At 42.2% G+C, this 21724-nt stretch overlaps 1 protein-coding gene across 2 annotated transcripts in view; it reads right to left on the bottom strand.

Annotated features, from left to right (window-relative positions):
- Window positions 1-21724, bottom strand: part of SPTLC3 (serine palmitoyltransferase long chain base subunit 3) — a 171948-nt gene that overhangs the window by 44536 nt on the left and 105688 nt on the right. For both annotated transcript variants that reach the window (XM_050746544.1, XM_050746545.1), the window contains 2 exons: window positions 15452-15557; window positions 7885-8104 (listed from right to left, as the gene is read on the bottom strand). In XM_050746544.1, coding sequence (XP_050602501.1) covers window positions 7885-8104; window positions 15452-15557 — 326 coding nt within the window. The remainder of the gene's footprint in view (window positions 1-7884; window positions 8105-15451; window positions 15558-21724) is intronic.

Below are 21724 nucleotides of genomic sequence, written 5' to 3'. Positions count from 1 at the left end.
ATGTAAGGTCCCAAGTAAGCTTGCTGAAAGCCCTAAGAAGCTCCAGTAACCTAATGCCGCAGTGGTGAGGGCCTCAGAGCTGGCACCTGCAGGTGCTCAGTTGGATTGCAGAGACCCTCCATCAGCCCACCTACAGTGTCTCATGGCCTGGGACCCTCAGAGTGTCTTTCAGAAAAGCTAATGGGCTGATGGCAGCCCTCTGCATTAGCAGTGGGGTCTTTAAAGGATCAGGTGCCTTCTCTTTAGAATAATGGCACAGCTTAGACTCCCACTTAGGCAAGTGTCTTCGCTATGTCTTCCTTCCTCATGAAGGTGATTTGGAAAGAGCTCTTGGGAATCGAGATCCTCTGCTTTGGGGTAGGTTCATGTCCTCCTCACCCTCCTTTATTAGTCACATTCATTCCCACCTCCGAGCCTGGGCCTGTTCCCTGCCCATCACTATTCCATCTCTCTTGGGTATGTATGGGCATTGTTGCTTATAAGCATTTTCAACAGTCACAGTTTCTCTTCCTCAGAACAGTGTGTGGCCTGCCTTACAGTGGTTGGTGAAGGTTAAATTAATGATGTGATGACTCTACCTGGTCCATGAGGGGAACCAGGGAATCTGTTCTGTTCTTCCTGCCTTCTTCAATATGTCTTTCATTCTGAATCTCCTCGTCCACCCATCCTTCTTCTATGACTTCCCTTTTCCATCTTCTCCTTCACTTCAAACTATTCCTTTTGTTTTTTGTTTCTTCCTTTCCTTCTAGCTCCTTCCTTCCCCTTCCCGTCTACTCTGATTCTCTGTCTCTCTCCCTCTTTTCATTTCAAATTTTTTATTTAAATCCTTTTCTTCTCTGTATTTCAAAGTATTTCCTCCCTCCCTCTCTCCCTCCCTCCCTCCCTCCCTCCCTCCCTTCCTTCCTTCCTCCCTCCCTCCCTTCCTTTCCTCCCTCCCTCCCTCCCTCCCTCCCTCCCTCCCTCCCTTCTTTCCTCTTTTCTTCTCCCCCTCCCTCCTTCCACCTTTCCTTCCAGCAAGAATATACCAGTAACTTTCTATGTCCTAGACATGTGTGGGAGTCCAGGAGGGGAGGGAGGATAGAAAAGGACCATAGGGCTAGTCCCTGGCATCCGTTATCCATTTATATAAATGAAATTAAGTTTTTTGCTGATTCTTTTATTTGGTGAGCCTTATGAAAAAAGCTGGGTGGGTTTTCCCCATATCTGAAGAGTATGTGCATGATGCTGGCCTGACTGAATTCATCAGCCACAGGGTATCCAGAAAGTTCACTTTGGAGTATCTGAGGTGCCTCAAAGAGATGACAGCAGTCATGTGCCAGAGTAGCTACAGTCAGGGCTGTCCTTCACAGTGCCATGTTCCGTGCTCCTGGAGGGCAGCAGCAGGGATTGCCTTTCTCTGTTGGAGCGAATATCTCCCTACAGGATGCAGGGGAAGTCAACGAGGAGACAGTGGGTGGGTCCTGGGAATTGGATGATGGAGGCTCATGTGGACCTCTGTCAGGAACAAGGTGTTTCAAGGGTGTGATCTGGCCATGAGGGATGGGGAGATTTGAATAGATGCAGAAGAGCAAAAAGGCATGGGTCTGTCCTAAAATTAGGAATAAGGATGGCATCTTATGGGCACAGAATGGAGATGTCAATTGGGAAGAGAGGGAGAAGCCAGTGCTTCTGAGACAAGGGGTTAAGGAGCTGTCCCCTTGGAGGGAGTATAACCCAGGAGTTACAGCACAGCCTCTGGTGCCCAATAGCTTGGATTCAAATCCTGGCTTTGCCACTTACTGCTGTGTGACTATGGGCCAGTTACTAAATCTCTCTGTGCCTTAGTTGGCTTCTCTGAAAAATGAGATCATAGTAATACCTGTCTTGGAGTTTATGAGGATGAAATGGGTGAATACATATATGAGATGCTTAGAAAAGCATCCGGTACACAGTGAAACAGTGAATGCCTGATGCAGTTGGTAACTTTCTTTTTCTTTTTGACAGAATCTTGCTCTGTCGGCCAGGCTGGAGTGCAGTGGCATGACCTTGGCTCACTGCAACTTCTGTCTCCTGCGCTCAAGCAATTCTCCTGCTTCAGCCTCCAGAGTATCTGGGACTACAGGCGTGTGCCACTACGCCCGGCTAATTTTTGTATTTTTTGTAGAGACGGGGTTTCACCATGTTGGCCAGGCTGGTTTCGAACTCCTGACCTCTGGTAATCCGCCCACCTTGGCCTCCCAAAGTGTTGTGATTATAGGCATGAGCCACTGCGCCTGGCCAATTATTGTTAATGAATAGCCAATTGAAAGATTCTTAGAACTGCGAGCATGGCGTGGGAGGAGGGGACCAAAATATAAAAGCTTCTTGGAGTGTCCTTGTTTCAACTCTCTTGTTTTGCACACGGTTACATTCTAAGGTTGTGTGACTACACATTGATAGACCTATACATCGAACCAAGGATTTTCAGCCTAGCTCTTCCTGCATCCTTATGGGGAGGGGTGGCAGCAGGAGTGAAAAGAAAGGAAAAGAGAAACATTTTCAATAAGGGAGTACCTAGGCTTGATGACAGGTTGAATGACCCTGAAGAGCTGATAAGGCTAGAAGCTAACAGCATAGCTGATATTCCCCAGTGGCCTGAGGTTCCATTTTAGGAACTTTGTATGCATTAATACATTTAAACTTCACAATAACTCTTTCAGGTAGATACTGTTTTAATTGGCATTTTGTAGACAGAACAACTGAATCACAGAGAATTCCCAAATTATTCCCAAAAGGTGGTAGAACAAGGATTTGGACCCAAAGAAGCTAACTGTAGAGCCCCACCCTTAGACCACACTTGACTTTCCAGACTTCTCCCCAGAAGAGTAAGCTTGGCGTGGTGTGAGGGGGTCCAGGAGAGCACAGACCCCAATTCCACTCTCCTTACTCTGCGGTGCTTTCCCTAACCCAGAGACTGTTCCTCTTTTTGGAGAGGGTGGGGAGACGTCCTGATCTACTCATCCATATGGTACTAAACCGCAGATTGAGTCACATTGGCCTCAAAATGTTTCATGTCTATCTCTCTAGTTTCTCCAAAAGGGACTGAAACTTCCTTGAGACCAGGGATGGAGCTTTACACTTCTTTTAAAATCCATAGTGGTGGATACCTAGTAGTGGCCTGCTAAATACTGACGGTCTAATGGAAAACCGAGGAGTTTTAGAGATGGAGGAAAGATGGCCAGGGGCCTCAAAGCATATAGGGTATTACTAACTTAGCTTGGGGGTCATCACTGACAAAGATCAGACAAGGAAACAAAACAAAACTTCCTTTGATCTTGAAAAGGGCTCTTCCCAATGTCCCCAACCCTAATTCACAGATTGAGACATTTTTTAAAGTCAAGGTCATGAGCCTTCTTAGTTTGAATGAATACCTCATTGGTGCAGCACTGGTTCCTTTTAATGTTAAGACTATCTTGCCCCAAATTTTATTTTTTTTGGACTGAGTTCGCTTTCTCTCAGGGTCTGAGTTTCTGGATGGAAGTTTATTTGCTTGTGTGGTTCAAAAAATGGAGCTCTTTGAGTAACTTCTGGAGAGGGTCAGGGAGAGCCTTGATTCCTGGCTACGAATTCCCCCTCTTGTTTCCCCAATGGGTGCTATGAGCCATGAGTTAAGAGGTGGCTTTGGTCTTTTGCAAGGTGAGTCTGGGATGTGTCTTCTTCAAGGTGGGCTAGAGGTCTCCTCATACTGAGGTTTCCACATCCATTTGGAAGTTCAAAACCCTGATTGTTTTCTCTACCCATGGGCCTGAAGTTCAAGGGCAAGGGTGGCTTTTTTTGGGAGGAAATCAGACAGGAGACTCTTAGAATAAACATCTCAGAGCTCACGCCATGACCCCTGCTTACTTCAAAGGGATGTTAAATACAGCCAGGGCCTAGCGTGCAGGGCAGGGCTCGCTTTTTAGAGCGACCCGGCTTTGGCTGGCATGCGGGCTTCTGGGACTAATGCTCACCCCAAATTTGTCCGCCCCGTCCCAGTTCCTTTCTCCAGAATTCCAGCCCTGCAACCTATCAGTTACAAGGGCTACCATCGCTTCATTCATTTGTAAGTCTCTGGTCAGCCTGTGGAGGCTGTGGGAGCCAGTGCTCAGTGCCAAGCATATAAGTGTACTCAAGATCCTTGTCTGGGGAAAAGTTTGGGGTCTTTGGCATTGACCACATTTCCCAGCAGCAGGATCAATACAGATGTAAAAGAATAAAAATGAGAAACCTAGTCTCATCAGCTTAGGCTTCCCTTCAAAGAAGCCATTCATGGCATGGAGCTCTGACAGGTGGAGAGAAGTAGTGATCTGGAATTTCATCAGGAAAGTCTTGAAAGGACAGACTCCTCCAAGTTAGGCTGTTCACTGTGCATCTATAGTGGCTCCAAACTCAAAGTGAGCAGAACAGCAAAACTCTGCTGGCTCTGGACAGACTGTTAGCAGTTTCCTTGAGTGGAAAGAGGGGATCACAGCCTGGCAGCAACCTCCAATTAGCAGAGGGGAATTTGTAGGACACTTTGTGAGGAAAAGGCTCTGAGGTCAAAACAAAACCTCTGTTTTCTCTGGTAGTATCATCATGCTAAACAATTTTTTCCTCCTTGTTTTCAAGTATATTTCATTACATGACTCATCTAGTTGCTAATATATAAAGCTCTGACCTTGACCCATTCCATAAAGATTTCCAGAACCTCCCAGACACTGTTATTGGAAATGCAGCCCCTCTACACCAATATTAACATCATTTAAAAAGAGAGTTAAGAGCCAGATTTTTAAATCTTTTTTTCTAGATTTTTGGAGCTAACTGATTATTTTCAAATTTCAGGGTTTACTGAGAACCCTGTGGGCACAGTGAAATTGAAATTATATACAGTTTCAGAAAAACAGCAAGTCTGAATGTGTGTACTTTAACTTTTTTATGTTCAATTTTGTTGCTTTTGTATACATTGGTTTAGAATCCTAGCTATTTTGCAATAATCCCCTAAACTGAGATATATGGCAAAGTATCTGGGAGATTATTCGTCTCTCTATCAACTGTCTATCTATCTATCTTACAGTACAGTTATCAGAGTTTGAAAACTGTACTCTAATTATTTAAACATACTAGTAGAAGTAGTTTTTCAAACTACTAGTAGAAGTAGTTTTTCTTTAGTATTTGCCCAATCCTATGTTGTTTCAGTTAAAAAGCATAATTTAAACAGACTCAAAGTAAAAATTCTTCACAAAATTGTCTAAAGTTCATAGGAATACAATATATAATTTGACTTGAAATTATACATAATAAAAATTAACATAATTAAAAAGAATTAAAGGTACAAAGGAACAGATACCTAAGTTCCATTAAATCAGGAGCTCATTAGGCCGAAAGGAAGCCTGTTTACCCAGGTTTGTCACAGTCTCATCAAAACCATAGGTGTGTATCTGGCTGATTTTTAAGTCATCAGAGATACATGCATTTTCTTAAGTGCGCTCCTGCTCACCGCCCAGGTCTTGGAAACAGTCCTATGTTTTCAAGGTTTTGCATCTTGCTGTTTTAGGGCGGTAGATCTCAGGGGAGGCTAACGGGTCTCTGCCAAACACCTCTAATTCTTGCTGCCATCTAGTGGTAAATTTAGACACTGCAGTGCAACATGAGGGGAAGAGAAGACAGAGAAAGGTGGGGAGGAAAAAGGAGGGAGAGGAAAGGGAATGAACGATGCGACCCTCTGGATGTAAATATGCACAAAACGAGCATTTTAAAAGGTAAGAAAAGGAACAGATGTACATACTTTTTCTGCATCCGGATTAATGTAAATAATGGTAATTTTCACAATTGCTCGGTATCTACGCCAAATGAGTAGAAATTGTGTACACAGGAACATCTACACCTTAAAGATACTCTTGCTAATGTCAGAATGGAGAGCATGGGCCGGGCGCGGTGGCTCAAGCCTGTAATCCCAGCACTTTGGGAGGCCGAGGCGGGCGGATCACAAGGTCAGGAGATCGAGACCACAGTGAAACCCCGTCTCTACTAAAAATACAAAAAAAAATTAGCCGGGCGCGGTGGCGGGCGCCTGTAGTCCCAGCTACTCAGGAGGCTGAGGCAGGAGAATGGCGGGAACCTGGGAGGCGGAGCTTGCAGTGAGCCGAGATCGCGCCACTGCACTCCAGCCTGGGCAACAGCGTGAGACTCCGTCTCAAAAAAAAAAAAAAAAAAAAAAAAAAGAATGGAGAGCATGAGAGAGAATCATGGTGAACTGGTCTTTACTTCTGCTAGTCACGAGCCTTTGTTTAAAGTGGGTATCAAATGAAGGCACTCTAGGAGGAAAAATGTGACATGCACCAAATTTGACAACATTTCAAGGATTGGCTTGCTTCAGTTTATTCAGGTGCCTTTGGTTCAGGAAACAGAGTTACGCTTGGTTAAAAATTCTGAAGTTCAGAACTGCTGCTAAAGTAATCACAAAACCACGAGCTCACAAGGCAATGTAGCCGGGATCAGGGAGCTCCTAAATTTGAGACCCTCTGATCCTACTGCTTCGGCAGTCTAGGAAGGGAACATTTAACCTTTCACCAGATTTAGCTGAATTTTGTAAGATCCTGGGCATTCCCAATGGTTTTAGCATTACCTGGCTAATTCCCACAGGCAAGTGGAGAGGGGATGAAAAACAATGCTTTGAACCCGAAAGAAAGCAGTGTTTATTGAAGGGTAAAAACCACTTACAACTCTGAACATTTTAAGCATCTGTGCATTTCATGGCAGAGCCAGTGGCCAGAATTAAATCTGTTGTTTTAAATCATGAGCTTTCAATGAGAGGACTGTTTTCTGCTGCACTTCTTGGTTTGTCTAACTGGTTTACCAGAAATTCCTGTTCATCACAATAGGTAAGGAAGTGGGGATTTTTGTTGATACCACTTGCATGCACTGGTTTTGGGCCTGGTGTGCCATCCTAAGCTGAGCCAACATCACTGTCACGCTCTTTGGGACAGGTGTAGGTTTGTCTGAGATAGGTGTCAGAATTTGGACGAGGCTGTCCTCTCATTGGTCGGATAACTGGCTCCTTTATCTCTCAAGCCCAGGTTTGAATATTGGACTTTCTTTGTCCCTTTCCTTTCCCTCCTTTTAAATTTCTCTCAAGTATTTATTGTTTTATTTTCACAAACCTCTTGGTGATATTGACCAAGTGGACTCAAGATCCTTGACAGGGCCAACATTCACTTAACAATCTAATCCCAGCAGATAAGAATTTTTAAGGCATATTGATAAGATACTGGAGAAAGGCAGGATTTGACCTATGGTTTATGCAACATTATGGAAAGAATTTTTTTTTGCAGAGAAAATTTCTTAAAAGTACATTCCTGCCAGCGTTTTGATTACAACTCTTAAAACCCACAACTCGTAACACAGGGTCAGCCTCTGAATAACTAACATTTGCCTACTGTTGCTATTACCTTCCTTCTGTTTTTTAATGCCACAAACCCCAAACTGCTTATAGTTTTCAGAACATCCCTTATCACTTCTGTGGCTTGGTATACATTATTCTCTCTCTGTGTTAAATACGGCCCCCCATTATCTGTCTATAAGGTGGACATTCAATCTAAACCATGTCCTAAATACTACTTAACAAAGTTAATTATTCCTCCCCCTGGTACTTTGCACCTTGTGTACATGGCCAGTGTTGCCATTTCATTATAATGTGATCACTCATCACATCCTCCTCTTCACTATTCGAGGGAGAGCTCCTCGACATTCTGGGCCTTATCTGGCTGTGAACCCATTGTAGCCAGGCTGGAGTGATCAGCTGAGGTGTGGTGAACTGAATTGAAGTTTTCATGAAATTCAGAGAAGCCCTACACACGGCACCCCCAGGGCGCTCAGGTTTTAAACAGACACAAGGGGTCCCTCTCTTACCTTCCTTCCAGCTATGTAACCTCCTGCAGCTCCAAAGCTTTTGGTGAATGTGCCCATGAGCACATCAACTTCGTGAGGGTCTAGTCCAAAGAATTCCGTGACACCTCGGCCAGTTGGGCCCACGGCCCCAATACTGTGAGCTTCATCTATGTAGAGGTAAGCCTTGTATTTCTTCTTTAGAGCTATGATCTGGGGCAGATGCACGATAGAACCTTCCATGCTAGGACAGAAGGAGAAATGCTCATAACTAACAAATACCCTCCTGGGAAGCTCCGTCAGCTTCCCCATCAGTACATCCTAGGCAGTCTTCCCTGACACATGCCATTCCTTTGTTCTGAAGGCATGTTTTATTTGTCTGAGACAACCCTCTCAGTCTTGTAAGGCTGGTTGGGCATTTCTATGCTACTTGGATAAAATAATTTACATTCAATGGATTTAAGTGCTTTTGGTTTCAGCTAATTCCCAAGCAAACAATCAGCTCACTGCATTATTGATCCAATTTATTTGTAAAGCCAACTAGTGTAACTAGACTGACCATTTTGGATTCTAGTTATTCTGCTAGAATAGATTAAATTACTCTATAGTCATTCCCTTTTTCTGCCTGGCATTGTCTGTTTGGCCAGGTCTGTTTGACTTAAATTCAGTGCTTGAATTGCCATAGATTAAAAGAGGGAATTAAAAAGACACAGAACTTTATTTAAGACATCATAGTGTTAATTAAAGTACAGTAGGAAGTCTTTAAGACCTCTTGTTCAATACCCACTGCAAGTCAAAGACTGAGGTGTCTCCTCTTTCTGTTCCTTTAGGGTAGAGGAACAGAAAGTTGAGTGAGCATCAGAATCCTCTGAAGCGTTTGTTAAAACACAGATTGCTAAACTCCCACCCCAGAGTTTCTGATTCAGTCGGTATTGGGTGGGCTGAGAACGTGCATTTTTGCCAAGCTCCCAGGAGATGCTACCACCAATGGTTGGGGACCACACATAGGGGCCACTGCTGTAGATGAGCTCTTTTGTTTTAGCCCGAAGTGCTTTATTTTTCATGATATTGTAAGCTGCAAAAGCACTTCAAGTCCTGTGATCTGGGGAAGATACCTGATAGAACCTTCCATGCTAGGGCAGAGAGAGAAATGCTCTGCATTAACAAACACCCTCCTGGGAAGCTTTGTTACATCCTCTGGCACAAAGGGAAAAAAATGAAATCTATGAATAAGTAAAATTAAAATTTATATTTACATGGCACCTCCGGGACTCAATGGATTAAAAAAATCTGACACGAATCAGTTCTCAGAACACTTTGCAAGCTGTGTCTATGTTGCACACAGTTTTGACTGCGTTGACAGGCGAGTTGTACGAAAACACACAGACATACTCACCACACAAAGGAACTTGTCAAACAATTCAAACAACCCTTTAGGTTAGTTCAAGAGCTAATTCATTGAATCAAACAGAGTTGAACTTCTCCTTTTCCCCCTAATTATTTATTAGATTAAATTTAATGTATTAAAAAATAAGCTTAAGTGTTAGGTCGATTCAGTCAAAACAGTCCAGTTGGCTATGTACAGTTACCCAGACCAACGGGTGTTGGTTTGCAGAGGTATCATGATCATTGGGTGCAGCATTTGTGTGTTCCACGAGATCGTTTTGGATGGCCGAGTTCAGATTTTAATGAAATAAAGGCCAAATAGAGTTGTCTTTTCTTGTGTAAGTTTGTGAGTTAATTCCAACATGTTCTTAAATTAATTGCTTGTTAAAATTGTTTCCACTGAGGAGAAGACAGTCTGGCCATCTGGCTGCCTAAGTGTACTAACTTTGAACTTGGGCAATTTGCATGATGTTCTCTGCCTCAGTTTCCTCATATGTAATACAAACAGGATGATGGGCCCCTCTTCACATGGTCTTTATAACAATCACTTGAAATCATGCTTGTAAACTACCTGATCCCTGATGGGCATTTAGTGAATCGTTATGGTCCTTAGGAGGAGGAACTTAGGAGGAAATGGTTGTAACGAGTCCTAACTTGGGAAACTGGGAGCCCTTGACAATGTTCTGTGTTGAATCTTATACGAGTGAGGCATGTGCGTGTCATGCTGGATGTCATACATAATAAATGGCCGCAGGTCCTCAGAAATCTAGAATTTTCTTCTCTTTAAAATGTTGTAAGTTGGTAACACAAATATACCAAAAAACCTGACATGCCACAAATAGCCATTCTTTGTTCTGGAACTGAATTTGACAGGAGCCAAAGTTAATGTTCCACAGTGTTTGCAGACACTGCAGGCAGCTAATTAACCATCCTTCCGTGGGGCTGGTCTAGCTGATGTTAGGAGCCTGCCCACCTGGTTTATATTTCTTCCTCTAAGATTAATGACTCTACAATACTGCTGACTTCTGGAGTTAATGCAGGGCACACATAGAGTCCTAGGGAGAACTCAGCTTTTATAGAGTTATATTCACCCACACTAAGTTTTCATTTTCACAATGTGATCAAATTTGAATTGAGCCTTTTCCCATAGTGGGATACGGAGTCTAGTGTATGCATAAAAAGGCTATCTATGTTATTCCCATGAATTGCTGTCAAAAAACAGTGCCAAAAATGATACAGAAAACAAGAACAGTGTTTTATTCTTTCTTCCTGAATGGAAGGTTGTGTTTTTCTTTTGACTTCAATAGAAGAAAAACAACTAAAACACAACTGTAGGTAAAGATAATTCCATGAGTTAATTTGAAGCTCTGTTCAGGGACTTGAATTATTCTTAAACCAGCAAGCCAGTGAATAATTCCTTTATATCTTTTCTATTACATAATGTATTAGCTAAGTGACAAGCCTCCTTTTTGAAATCTCCCTCTCACCACTTTTCCCTCCACATATAAACCATATTATCCACTGGCAGAGGGAGAATTAAACCACTGGCTAGCTAACTCACACGGTGGAAAAATCTCCTTGGTGGGCCCAAAGTACAACTCAAAACAAGAAAGCAAGGTGGAAAGAGAGAAAAAGAAAGTTAAGATCAATGAAAAATAAAGTTACGAATGTTTTCTTGTTCTTTTCTTTATTTGTTTAAATCATAGAGATACAGGTGAGAATTTACCACCGAAGTTCTCAATCCTTAAATTTACATTGTTTTGAGCGTAGGAGAATAGATTACACTCTTAGAGTAAATGGTATTCTGAGGTTACAGCATATGTGCCTATGTTTATATATGTATTTGTTTTGGAAGAGCTGACTATTATTCCTTGATTAATTTTATTTTGAAAGTTAGTGCTCCAGCTATGCTAGCTTATGTCCCAGGTTAGTGCTCCAGCTATGCTAGTTTATGTCCCAGGTTAGTGCTCCAGCTATGCTAGCTTATGTCCCAGGTTAGTGCTCCAGCTATGCTAGCTTATGTCCCAGGTTATTTGGGACACCACATCTTAAGGATATGTTTGAATAATTTTGATATTCTCTACCACTGTGAGTTGATAAGAGATCTAGACTTCTCAGAGACATGAAATTAGAAAATGAGATTTTAAAACGATACTTAATGAAAACATACAGCTCAGAACACTGAAATAATACTGTTTTAGTTTTAAACCCAAAGTCATGCATTCATGAAACTTTGGATTTCAAGTTTCAATGCTCGTGTGTTACAGATGAAGAAATTGAGGCCTAGATAGGTTAATGGTAAAGGTCAAATGGGTGATCTTGCATTTTCCGTGTTTACTTCATTGGATGTGGACACATGGGCTGACTCTTCTATTTACATTGAGTCTTAGTCTTACTAGGGCCACCTGGTTTTAATCCCAGCTCTGCCTCATCTCAGTTATTTGTCCTGGGGCAAGTTATCTAAACCTCTGAGCCTCAATTTCTTCATATTTTCAGTAACTTCTTGGAGGCTTACTCAAGGTTGCACATGGGAAATGTTAGCAAAGAGTAGACACATGGTCGATGTGAGTTTCTTTCGCTAACGTCCACTTTCTGGATGGATGAAGAGCAAATAACCTTGCAACATAGATGACTTACTGTTTTCTGAGTTGCAACTTCTTAGACTGAAAATCAATGTGACGATGAAGACAGCCACTCTTGGTTGTGAGCTCTCTATGGGCTGGGCCTCTGCCAACACTAGCTTATATGACCTCATTCAATACTTATCATTACTGAAGTACCCTATGGAGGCCACGCAGATGTAGGTGGTGATGCCAGGATTTGAACCTAGGTCCCAGGCCTGCCTCCAAATCCTGACTCCTCTATATTCTACAGAAGAATAATAATACCTATGAATGATGACATTATTATTATTAGTTTGATGACTTCTCAAACTGGGTATCTAGCCTTTTCTATCTCGATATCTCCCTGAAAATTTCTGATTTGGCTGATTGCTCTCTTTGAGGGTTATGAAAAAATTGATGTGTGTGGGCTCTGTGGTGATGTATGTGGGGGTTCTTTAGCCATCGTGGCAGACCACAAGCAAGAGAAAAAATCTGGGAGTTAAAATTCAAAGGAATCTTTGTGTAGGTATCAACAAGATATGCATTCCTAATATACCTCTGAAGGGTAGGAGTGCATTTGTGAACTATTGACTTCACATTCCTAACCCTCCTTTGGAAAATACTATGGGAAATAATGTTGTTTTTTTTTTTTTTTTTTTTTTTTTTGAGACAGAGTCTGTCTGTGTCTCCCAGGCTGGAGTGCAGTGGCATGATCTTGGCTCACTACAAACTCCGCCTCCCGGGTTAAAGTGATTCTTGTGCCTTAGCCTCCTGAGTACCTGGGATTATGGGAGTGCACCACCACACCTGGCTAATTTTTGTATTTTTGGTAGAGGTAGGGTTTCACCATGTTGGCTAGGCTGGTCTCGAACTCCTGACCTCAAGTGATCCACCTGCCTTTGTCTCCCAAAGTGATAGGATTACAGGCATGAGCCACTGCATCTGGCCTTATCTGGTGAGAGTTGCAAATTAGAACACCTGTGTAAAGGCTTTTCCTTTGAGGTTTAAGGCTGTAGAACTGAACTCTAGGCTACCTTTATTTTACAGATAAGGAAATTGAAGCCCCCAAGAGCTATTGAGGCTTGTCAAAGAGATGCCCTGTTTCCTATCTGTGAATGTGGCCTTTTAGGTCTTGGTCTCATTTAAAGCCAACATTCTTGTGCGGGTGAAATGAAAAGAACGTCCTTGTGAAGGAAATTTCATGGAAAGTGGGGACTTCACTCTGTGTCGTCACCAGGTTGACTGAACCACTGTGGTAGGTGGCTTCCGAAGATGGCTGCCTGCAAAGCTTCCCATCCTTGTACATACAAGTGGATCCTCCATCGGGGGTAGGGTCTATTTCACCTTCTTTTGAATCTGGGCTGGCCTCATGATGTGCTTGGGCCAATGGGTCAGGGCAGAAGGGATAATGTCCCAGGGCTGGCAGCCTTCACTTTTGCTCTGTTGGAAGCCAGCACCACGTTGTAAGGGAGTTCTGGCTAGACTACAGAATGAGAAGAGACTATCTATAGAGAAAGCCATGTGGAAGAGAGCATGGCACTCCAGGCGAGAGCCAGTACCGAGGGCCAGATGTGCAAGTGGGGTCATTTTGGATGTTCCAGCCCCAGACAAACTGTCAACTGAATGAAATGGCCTCCACTCAATGCCATGTGGAGTAGAAGAACTGTCCAGTTGGTCCACACAACCCACGGTAGCATGGGAAATAATAAATCATTGCTGTGTAAACCATTATGCTTTGGATGGTTTGTTACATGGCAATAGGTAACTGAGCAGTCACTATTGCTAGTGCAATGAAAATTGTGGTTTGGTGCCACTCTGGCTTGGAGCTGGAAGTCCACACCTGGCTCCCTTGTCCTTCTGAAGTGGTGGGACGCAGGCCTGGCATGACCAGTAACAAGTCCTGCTGCTGGAGTGGTTTCTCTGTGTGGCTGATGGGAATATTTGCCAGTAAAATGCCGGTGGTCTACTTAATTTCAGCCATGATCAAAGTGGTTAAGACCTAACTTTTCTTTAATGGAGCCAAGTTCTGTTTATTTACAGTTGGGGTTTTGTTTACTCTGCTTAAAGGAGATGCCCAGTCTGCTCTCTCTCAGCTGCTCTGTCCTCCCACGAATCTAGGCCTGAATGACAGGTGTTTAGATAAGGGGTATTTGCTCCCCTCCCAGGCTGGCAGCAGCACAAATCACACAGGGAAAAAGATCCACGCTTGAGGTTACGATAGCCCAGAGTCAATATGAGATTATTTCTTAAAATAGCAAGTTAAGGCCTACAAGTTGTCAGTTATACCAGAACAGGTTTCCTCGGCCTTGGTACTATAGACATTTTGAGCTAGATAACTCTGTGTTATGGGGGCTGTGCTGTGTATCGTAGGATGCTTAGCTGCATCCCTGGCCTCTGTCCACCATATGCCAGTCACACACTACTGCAGTTATAATGACTCAAAATTGCCAAATGTGCCTAGGCTGGGGCAAGGACAAGCTTAGCCTGGAGAACTACTATGTCTAGAGTGCTCCCAAAGACTTCATCAACAGTACGTACTCTCTGGGCTGGCTGGAGGAGGTACTGGGAGGTGATGCAGAAAGTGAGCTAGTAGAAACTGGAAATGCAAACTTTGCATTTCCCACAGTAGGACGGGGAACACCCAGAACCCTAGCCACAGGGGCAGTAAGTACTGGAATTAAAAATGTTAAAAATAAAATGAAACCAAGCTTATTATTATTATTCTTTTAAAATTGGGAGAATTCACTTTTTTTTTTTTCTTAAAAGGAATAAAGGCACACTTCTGCTGCTGCTCATTATTCACTCATGTAGCAGAAAAAATGTGCACTCAGGGACTAATGAGATTAGTGGGTTGAAAGAAATCCTATGTCTATTCTCAAGCCTCCTTTGTAGCCATACTCCTCCTTGTCTTAAACAGCCTTCGCTTCCTTCCTTTTAATGTTTTTCACTTTTCTATCATTATAGGAGATATCTCCCTCAATTTGTCCAACGTCAGGATTGTTTGAGAATTGATTTAGGATTGGGCACTCTGAAATAATGTCTCCTTGGCTTAGGGACTAGACATCAGCGCACTCCTACCTGCTGGCTCTGGACAAGAATTGCACTCCAGGTTACTCCTACCTTGAGCAAAACAGGCAGATATTTTGTATTCTGATGGCAAGCACTAACCAAGTTCAGCAAGCAGCTGGGGGTTGGGCATGCTGTCCAGGTAGGGGCCTCTGGGCCACCCGTCAGCAATTTCTACCAGTCATAAAGGCAAGGAGTGTTCTGATCTTGAATAACCCAGCTGCAAAACACCTTTGAAACTCTGGGGCAGTCAAAAGTAGTGGAAAGAATCTACTCAAGTTAGCAATGCCTTGCGAGGATATTTCTGAGAAAGCCTTCTCCAGCAGGATAGCCTCCAAGCTGCTCCGCCATAGAGAGTCATCAAAAAGACAGATGACCCACGTCTGACAGCTCCCATTGGTGGCTCTGTCTCACGTCTCTCTGTAATAACCGATTCTAAGTCATTGCTCTGTTTAGCTAGGCGAGGTCAGCCTTTCCGCACTGATCAGCTTGCGGCAGGCCTGCTAGTCGTAAAATGTGTTCCGTTATGTACATACCTGTAGACACCCTCCACCAGGATGAGAATCTTTTTCCAAGCTCTGCGGGTTCGAGGCTGGCCATAGATGACAGCATCTCTCAGGAGCTTCTCTAGGCTTTGTGTGTCTTTAAATAATACCAAAAAAGAAATTCAGTCATGAAAGGGCTTACTTTTCCTTTTCTACTTTCTTTTTCCAGACGTTTTATGTTTACACTCAGACATAAACTTCCAGAGAACAAATTCAGAATCAGAGAACCCTTAGGGAGAGAGACAGAGAGGTCTATTTTTCAGTAGAACTTAACTCTGACAAGACAAATAGCCGGATTTCTACAAGTAGGCAGAGTAAACTCTCACCAGTGGGGCATGGTTTCCTAGGCTCTTAAAGGCTCTCCCCGCCTGCCTTAGAGAGATTGAAATTCTACATTAAATGCATCTCTTAGGTCTAAGCTTTGTTGCAGGCTGAAATGAACTCCGAGAGACATAATTAATACCACTCATCAATCGTTTAGACACAAGCATGTTAGAGTTTAGCCTAGTTTGCACGGATCTCACTTCCTACCCTTTGAGACTTGATTTCTGACATCCCCCAACCTTAGAAGTTCCAAAACTTTAAAGCAGTGGGACAATGAAGCCTCTTTTTCAAAATATTTGTAGATCTCTGAACACAATAATAGCTGGCAGTTATTGAGCCCTATCTGTGTGCCAGTCACCCTTCTAAGCTCAGTTTTTGTCATAGCTCATTTAATCCTCAGAAGAACCATCTGAAGGAAGTACTAGTAGCGTTTCCATTCTATGGTTCAGGAAACTGAGGCACACAGGAGTTAACTGCCTGAGGTCTATCATAAGCAACAGAATCAGGATTTGAATCCATGTAGTCTGTACCATATCCACATTTGTAACACTACCCTTTGCTGCCTTATGTGGAAGCCATTGTCCCTGCTTCTCAAATGAAACGGTGATGTAGAACAAGAGAGGATGAATGTTTGGCAGAATAATCTTGTTAACTTCTAATGTCAAATATAATCAATAGTGACATTTCATTTATCTGCAATCAGATGTAGTTGACTGGGCTTGGGTTGAGAGGTCATTTAGAAGAACTTGCCTACCAACCTAGCTGTTTGGTATGTATGTGTGTGTGTGTGTGTGTTATTTTGTTTTTAACTTTCGAGCCTAGCAAGAAAAAAATGGCCGAGGCTTATGGGCATACTTTTAAGACTGATTATATTTCTACTGTGTATTTTTTTGCGTTTCCTGAGCTTACCCTTTTTTGAGAATCTGAAACTGAAATACTTTAGGTCCAGAATCCAATCTTAATTTTAAAAGATGGAGATGCTACTTAACTGCTGGCTTGACTATTATGCAATGTTCACCAGGCATTAGAGACACCATTTAAAATGCTCACAAAAGATGACATCTAGCAAAGATAAATCTTTGAAGTCAGGAGTTCGGGACCAGCCTGGCCAACATGGTGAAACCCAGTCTCTACTAAAAATACAAAAAATTAGGTGGGTATGGTGGTGGGTGCCTGTAATCCCAGCTACTCGGGAGGCTGAGGCAGGAGAATTGCTTGAAACCAGGAGATGGATGTTGCAGTGAGCCGAGATTGCACCGCTGCACTTCAGCCTAGGTGACAGAGTGAGACTCTGTCTCAAAGTGAAAAAAAAGTTAAATCTAAAGCTGCATACTGGTTTTGACCACGATAGACAAAGCTCTCAAGAAGCAGATGTGCATTGGCTTATCACTCACTGGTCTAGGCTCAAATTAGCTGCAGTTCTTGGTCTCAATGGAGAACCCTTCAACTTTGTCTTTGAGTCTCCAGTCTGTGCTTGGATCTGTTTTAGGGCTTCCCCCAAAGCTGCGTGAATGCACTAGTGGGTGCATTAACTTTTCCACACTGCAACCCTGCCACACTCAATGAGGCCATAAGATAGTTCTTTGAAATAGAGTTGTGAATATATTTGTGTGTGTGTTTTTGTAAATTATCAAGTACATTTAAGCAAACCACATTTAAACAAAGGTGCCTTCCTATGAATTGGAGTGGGATAGGACAAGTCAGAATTTGACAGTGCAATATCAGAACCTCAACTCTGAGAGGCCCCTGTTAGCGTGGCACCTTCCAAGCTGTCGTCAGCATCCACCCACTAGAGACTGGATATTGGGTCCTGAAATTCAGAAAAAGCGTGTGACATGAATAAGATGCTGCATACTAGCAAGATCTCTTGGGAATCCAAACAGCAGTGTTAATACACTATTTGATTTCCTTTAACCTCCTTAAGAAAACATCATATAAATAATGGAAAAATAAAGGAAATACATAATGAAATAATGAAGAATTAAGGGAATAATTCTTTATTCAAATATATAAAGCCTTAGGTATTAGATACAGTATGCTATCAGTATGCTACCAATAATATCTGGCATGATATCAGAACCAACAGATACAAAAAAAGGTCATTTTCCATTCTTTAATCATTAGCCAGAAACTAACTTTTTAGGTGCTATGTAAGTTTAAATGTGGAATTAATCAATTTCACCAAGACCATAAGGACCCGTGAAAGAAGAAATGGAAGAATGGTGGATCTTTTTTTTTTGTTTCATGCCACTTTCCTTTTCTTTCTTCTTCTTCTTTTTTTTTTTCTTTTCATCTGCAAAACAGCCCTCATGATATCCTGGCATCACTGTTGTATTCTTTTCACATAATATTCCCTAATTGAAAAATTTACAGGGCTTTCCTCAGTTCTTGTTTTATTTGACCTGTGGGCAGCATTTGACAGAATTCAACACACACTTATCTTTTAAGCTTCTTCCCTTGGCCATCTGGACACCATTTTTCATTGGTTTTTCTTATTCCTTTTCCCACTATTTCTAGTATTCTTCGTGAGCACTATTTCCTCTTTTAACCCATTTTCCTTTTATATTTCTTCCTTGACTTTTTTTTCTATTTTCTCATTAATCTCCCAGTGGTTCCCAACCTTCAGGATGAATAGAAATAATCATCTGGGTAACCAGTTAAAATGCAGATTCTCGAAATTTCTACTCAGAGATTTTGAATCAGTTGGTGCGGGACAGGACCCAAGACGTTTGCATGCACCGTGTCCCTGGGGTCTGGAACTCATAACACAAAGCCAGACCTCTACTTTGATCGATATAGTGTTTTTCTAACCATGTTTTAGACAAATATGGGAACCTCAAGCCCATTTCCAAGATAGAACTTGCTGCAGACTACATTACTGGCCCCATTTGCCACCTCATTTGAGTTCCTTCTTCTGTGACTTTGCAGTCCTTCCCTCTCACCGGTGGAGAAAGTTTCCCTGCCCCTTGGCTTGGGTTCAGCTAAGTAACTTGCTTTGGCTAACGGAATACAGAGAAGAGACAGTTTGCTAGTTCCAAACCTAGATCTAAAGAGGTCTTTTCTACCCTTTCTCTTGTGCTTCTGCTAGCGACAGAAAAAGAAAACGCCCAGTCTAGCCCCTGGTCTCAGGTTGGCCCTGGGAAAGGATTAATGGCACGTAAGGCACGGTTACCTCAGCTCACCAGCAGTCTCCAGTGAGAAATATGTGCTGATTATTATTGGCCACTGAGGTTTGTTCCAATAATAGCTGCCTAATACTATTAGGGAATGGCCCTTCCTGATCTAGCCTCTGCCTGTCTTTCTGACATAGTTTGTCAACATCCCCCAACACACAGCCTCCTGATTCTCCTCCATGCTTTTTTTCCTCTTGTCTGTCTGGAGAGTGCTCACCCATCACTCAAGTCTTAACCCAAACTCTTCTCGTCAATAACACAGAACAGAGTTAAGGACTTCCTCCTTGGTGTCCCTCTCGACTTTGTCTGTTCTTTTTTAAGCACTCATCGCGATGTTCATTTTTTGCTTTCATCTCTCTCTTCCCTGAAGGCAGGGACCTCGTCCTCATCCTTCTCGCCCTAGTCTTAGTACACAGTACTAGGCTTAATCATTATCTAATGATTGCATCAATGTTCTTTTCCTGGAGAAAGAACGTAGACTAGGAGACAGGCAAGGAAATGCCACTTGTGGATCTAAATAAGAATTATTAGAAAAGATAAATGTCTCCTACCTGCAATATATTTTAAAAAATTGATGGTATCTTTTGTTTTGTTTTAAACACGAGCAGATAGATATTTTTTGAATGTTTCCAAGAACGTGTTTTAGTGTATATTATTAACCACCAGATGGCAGCCAAAGAAACAAAAAGCGGCTTTCTTGTTTTAAAATTTTCAGTTAATAAACTTTCACCTATTTAGATATCTTCTTTTCACTTTTGTTTAGGCAGAGTTCCTAAAATACTGAAGAAAACCTTGCGACTTGGAGAACCGGTCTTCTTTTCCTATAATCTTTTATTTATTATGTCTATAATCTTTTATACTATTATTCATCATCTATAACCAAAGTCTCCGAATGGAATAAAGAGATGGTGAATAAAAGTATTTCTGTTAAGAATGTTTTCCCTTGCGGGACTTGGAATTTATAAGTTTTTGTGCAGAAATGCTACATGGTAAATGTGACTCCAGTGCCATTGGAATAAAAACTAAACCCAAGTGAAGTACATTAGTAGTTATTTTAAAATGAATATTCTAAGATTTGGAAAAAAATATGTAAATTCAGAGGCTACTGTGTTGTTTTTGCACCAAAAAGGTCACATACACACGATGGATTAATCCAGGATTTAAAAAATGAACACCACGAGTCCTGAAGAGAAGCTTTTCTCCATTTTTAAAATTAACACGCAAGACATGAAATCAAGACTTTCAGTGGCCGCACTGTGTTTTATACATTTCACAGAGGGAAGCAAGAGGAATCTCAGTCTATTCCAAGGCAAGGACTTCGTTGTGTTTGACTCGAATGGAGATTTCCATGGGAGTGGTTTTTGGTGGAGTTCACAGCACCCCCAGGGTCAACACACCAGGATTCTTGAGCAGAAGGAAAATTAATTAGCGTTTTTTTTTTTCTCTCCTGTGAGGGATGAACTCTCCGACCTCTTAGAATCACAGAAGCTACACAGGAAAAGGGAAGACTGTGCTCCGCCTGGATTCTGGCCCCACCTTAGCCCCTGGTATGTTCCTCTCTTATTCTCTGTAGTTCTATAGGGCTACAGTGCGTGGGTTACAAACCCGCGGATTTAAGGGATTGTGATTTATGTTCTGCAGGTCTTATGGGATTCTACTGGTTCAGCAAGCTGCATGCTCACATCTGCAAGGGATTTTTAAAATGATGATGCTTATTAAGGCACTTACACTTGCATTATGTTAATTCCCATGACACCTCTGAGACGTAGGGAAGGACTATTAGGTTTTTGTTTTTTGCAGATGAAAAAAACAATGCCAGAAGTTTTGTTAAAAAAAAGTTCCCCGAACAAAAGCCCTCCAAACAAACCTGTTCTTATGGATTTAATAAGAATATTCTGAGATATGAAAATTGAAAGTATAAATTTGACACCATCTAGGCACACACACATGGTGCTATTGTACAGTGTGGCTGTCGAGTCATAATGACACAGCACGGACTTAAAATAACCATTATTTGAGCATTAATAATACCTTTGGTGTTATTCAGCACAAAATGTGACTCACTAAGGAGGTGTCTTTTGGTTTGTAGAGGACTAAAAGGATTGAGCTGGTTTGGTGGTATATTAGTCCATTTTCATGCTACTAATAAAGACATACCTGAGACTGGGTAATTTATAAAGAAAATGAGGTTTAATGGACTCACAGCTCCACGTGGCTGGGGAGGCTCATAATCATGGTGGAAGAGGAAAGGCACATCTTACATGATGGCAGACAAGACAGAGTGGGAGCCAAGCGATAGGGGAAACCCCTTATAACACCATTAGATCTCGTGAGACTTATTCACCACCACGAGAACAGTATGGGGGAAACCGCCCCCATAATTCAATTATCTCCCACTGGGTCCTTCCCACAACACATGGGAATTATGGGAACTACAATTCAAGATGAGATTTGGGTGGGGACACAGCCAAACCCTATCAGATGGTTATAAATATTTAGCTATAAGAAGTGAAAATGTGGAGACCACATTCTGGTGCCTAGTGCAAAACAGTCTTAGCCTTTCACCAGCATGGTTAACTGGATTACTGAATTGCTAAATACTTGGAATAATCCAACTATGTGTCTACAATCAGGCTTAGGTGACAAATGCTGTTAGCCAGCCTGAGCCTGTGCCTGTTCTTACATTCAAAACCCTAATAATAGCAAGCCTCCTGGATCTGGAAAAGCTGAAGATGTAGTTTTGTGAAAAGAAGACACAAGGCAGCAA

The sequence above is a fragment of the Macaca thibetana genome, chromosome 10 (assembly GCF_024542745.1).
Source record: "Macaca thibetana thibetana isolate TM-01 chromosome 10, ASM2454274v1, whole genome shotgun sequence".
Taxonomy (NCBI): Eukaryota; Metazoa; Chordata; class Mammalia; order Primates; family Cercopithecidae; genus Macaca; species Macaca thibetana.
Note: the sequence above shows the minus strand (reverse complement) of the source record. Positions and strands in the feature narration are given on the sequence as shown.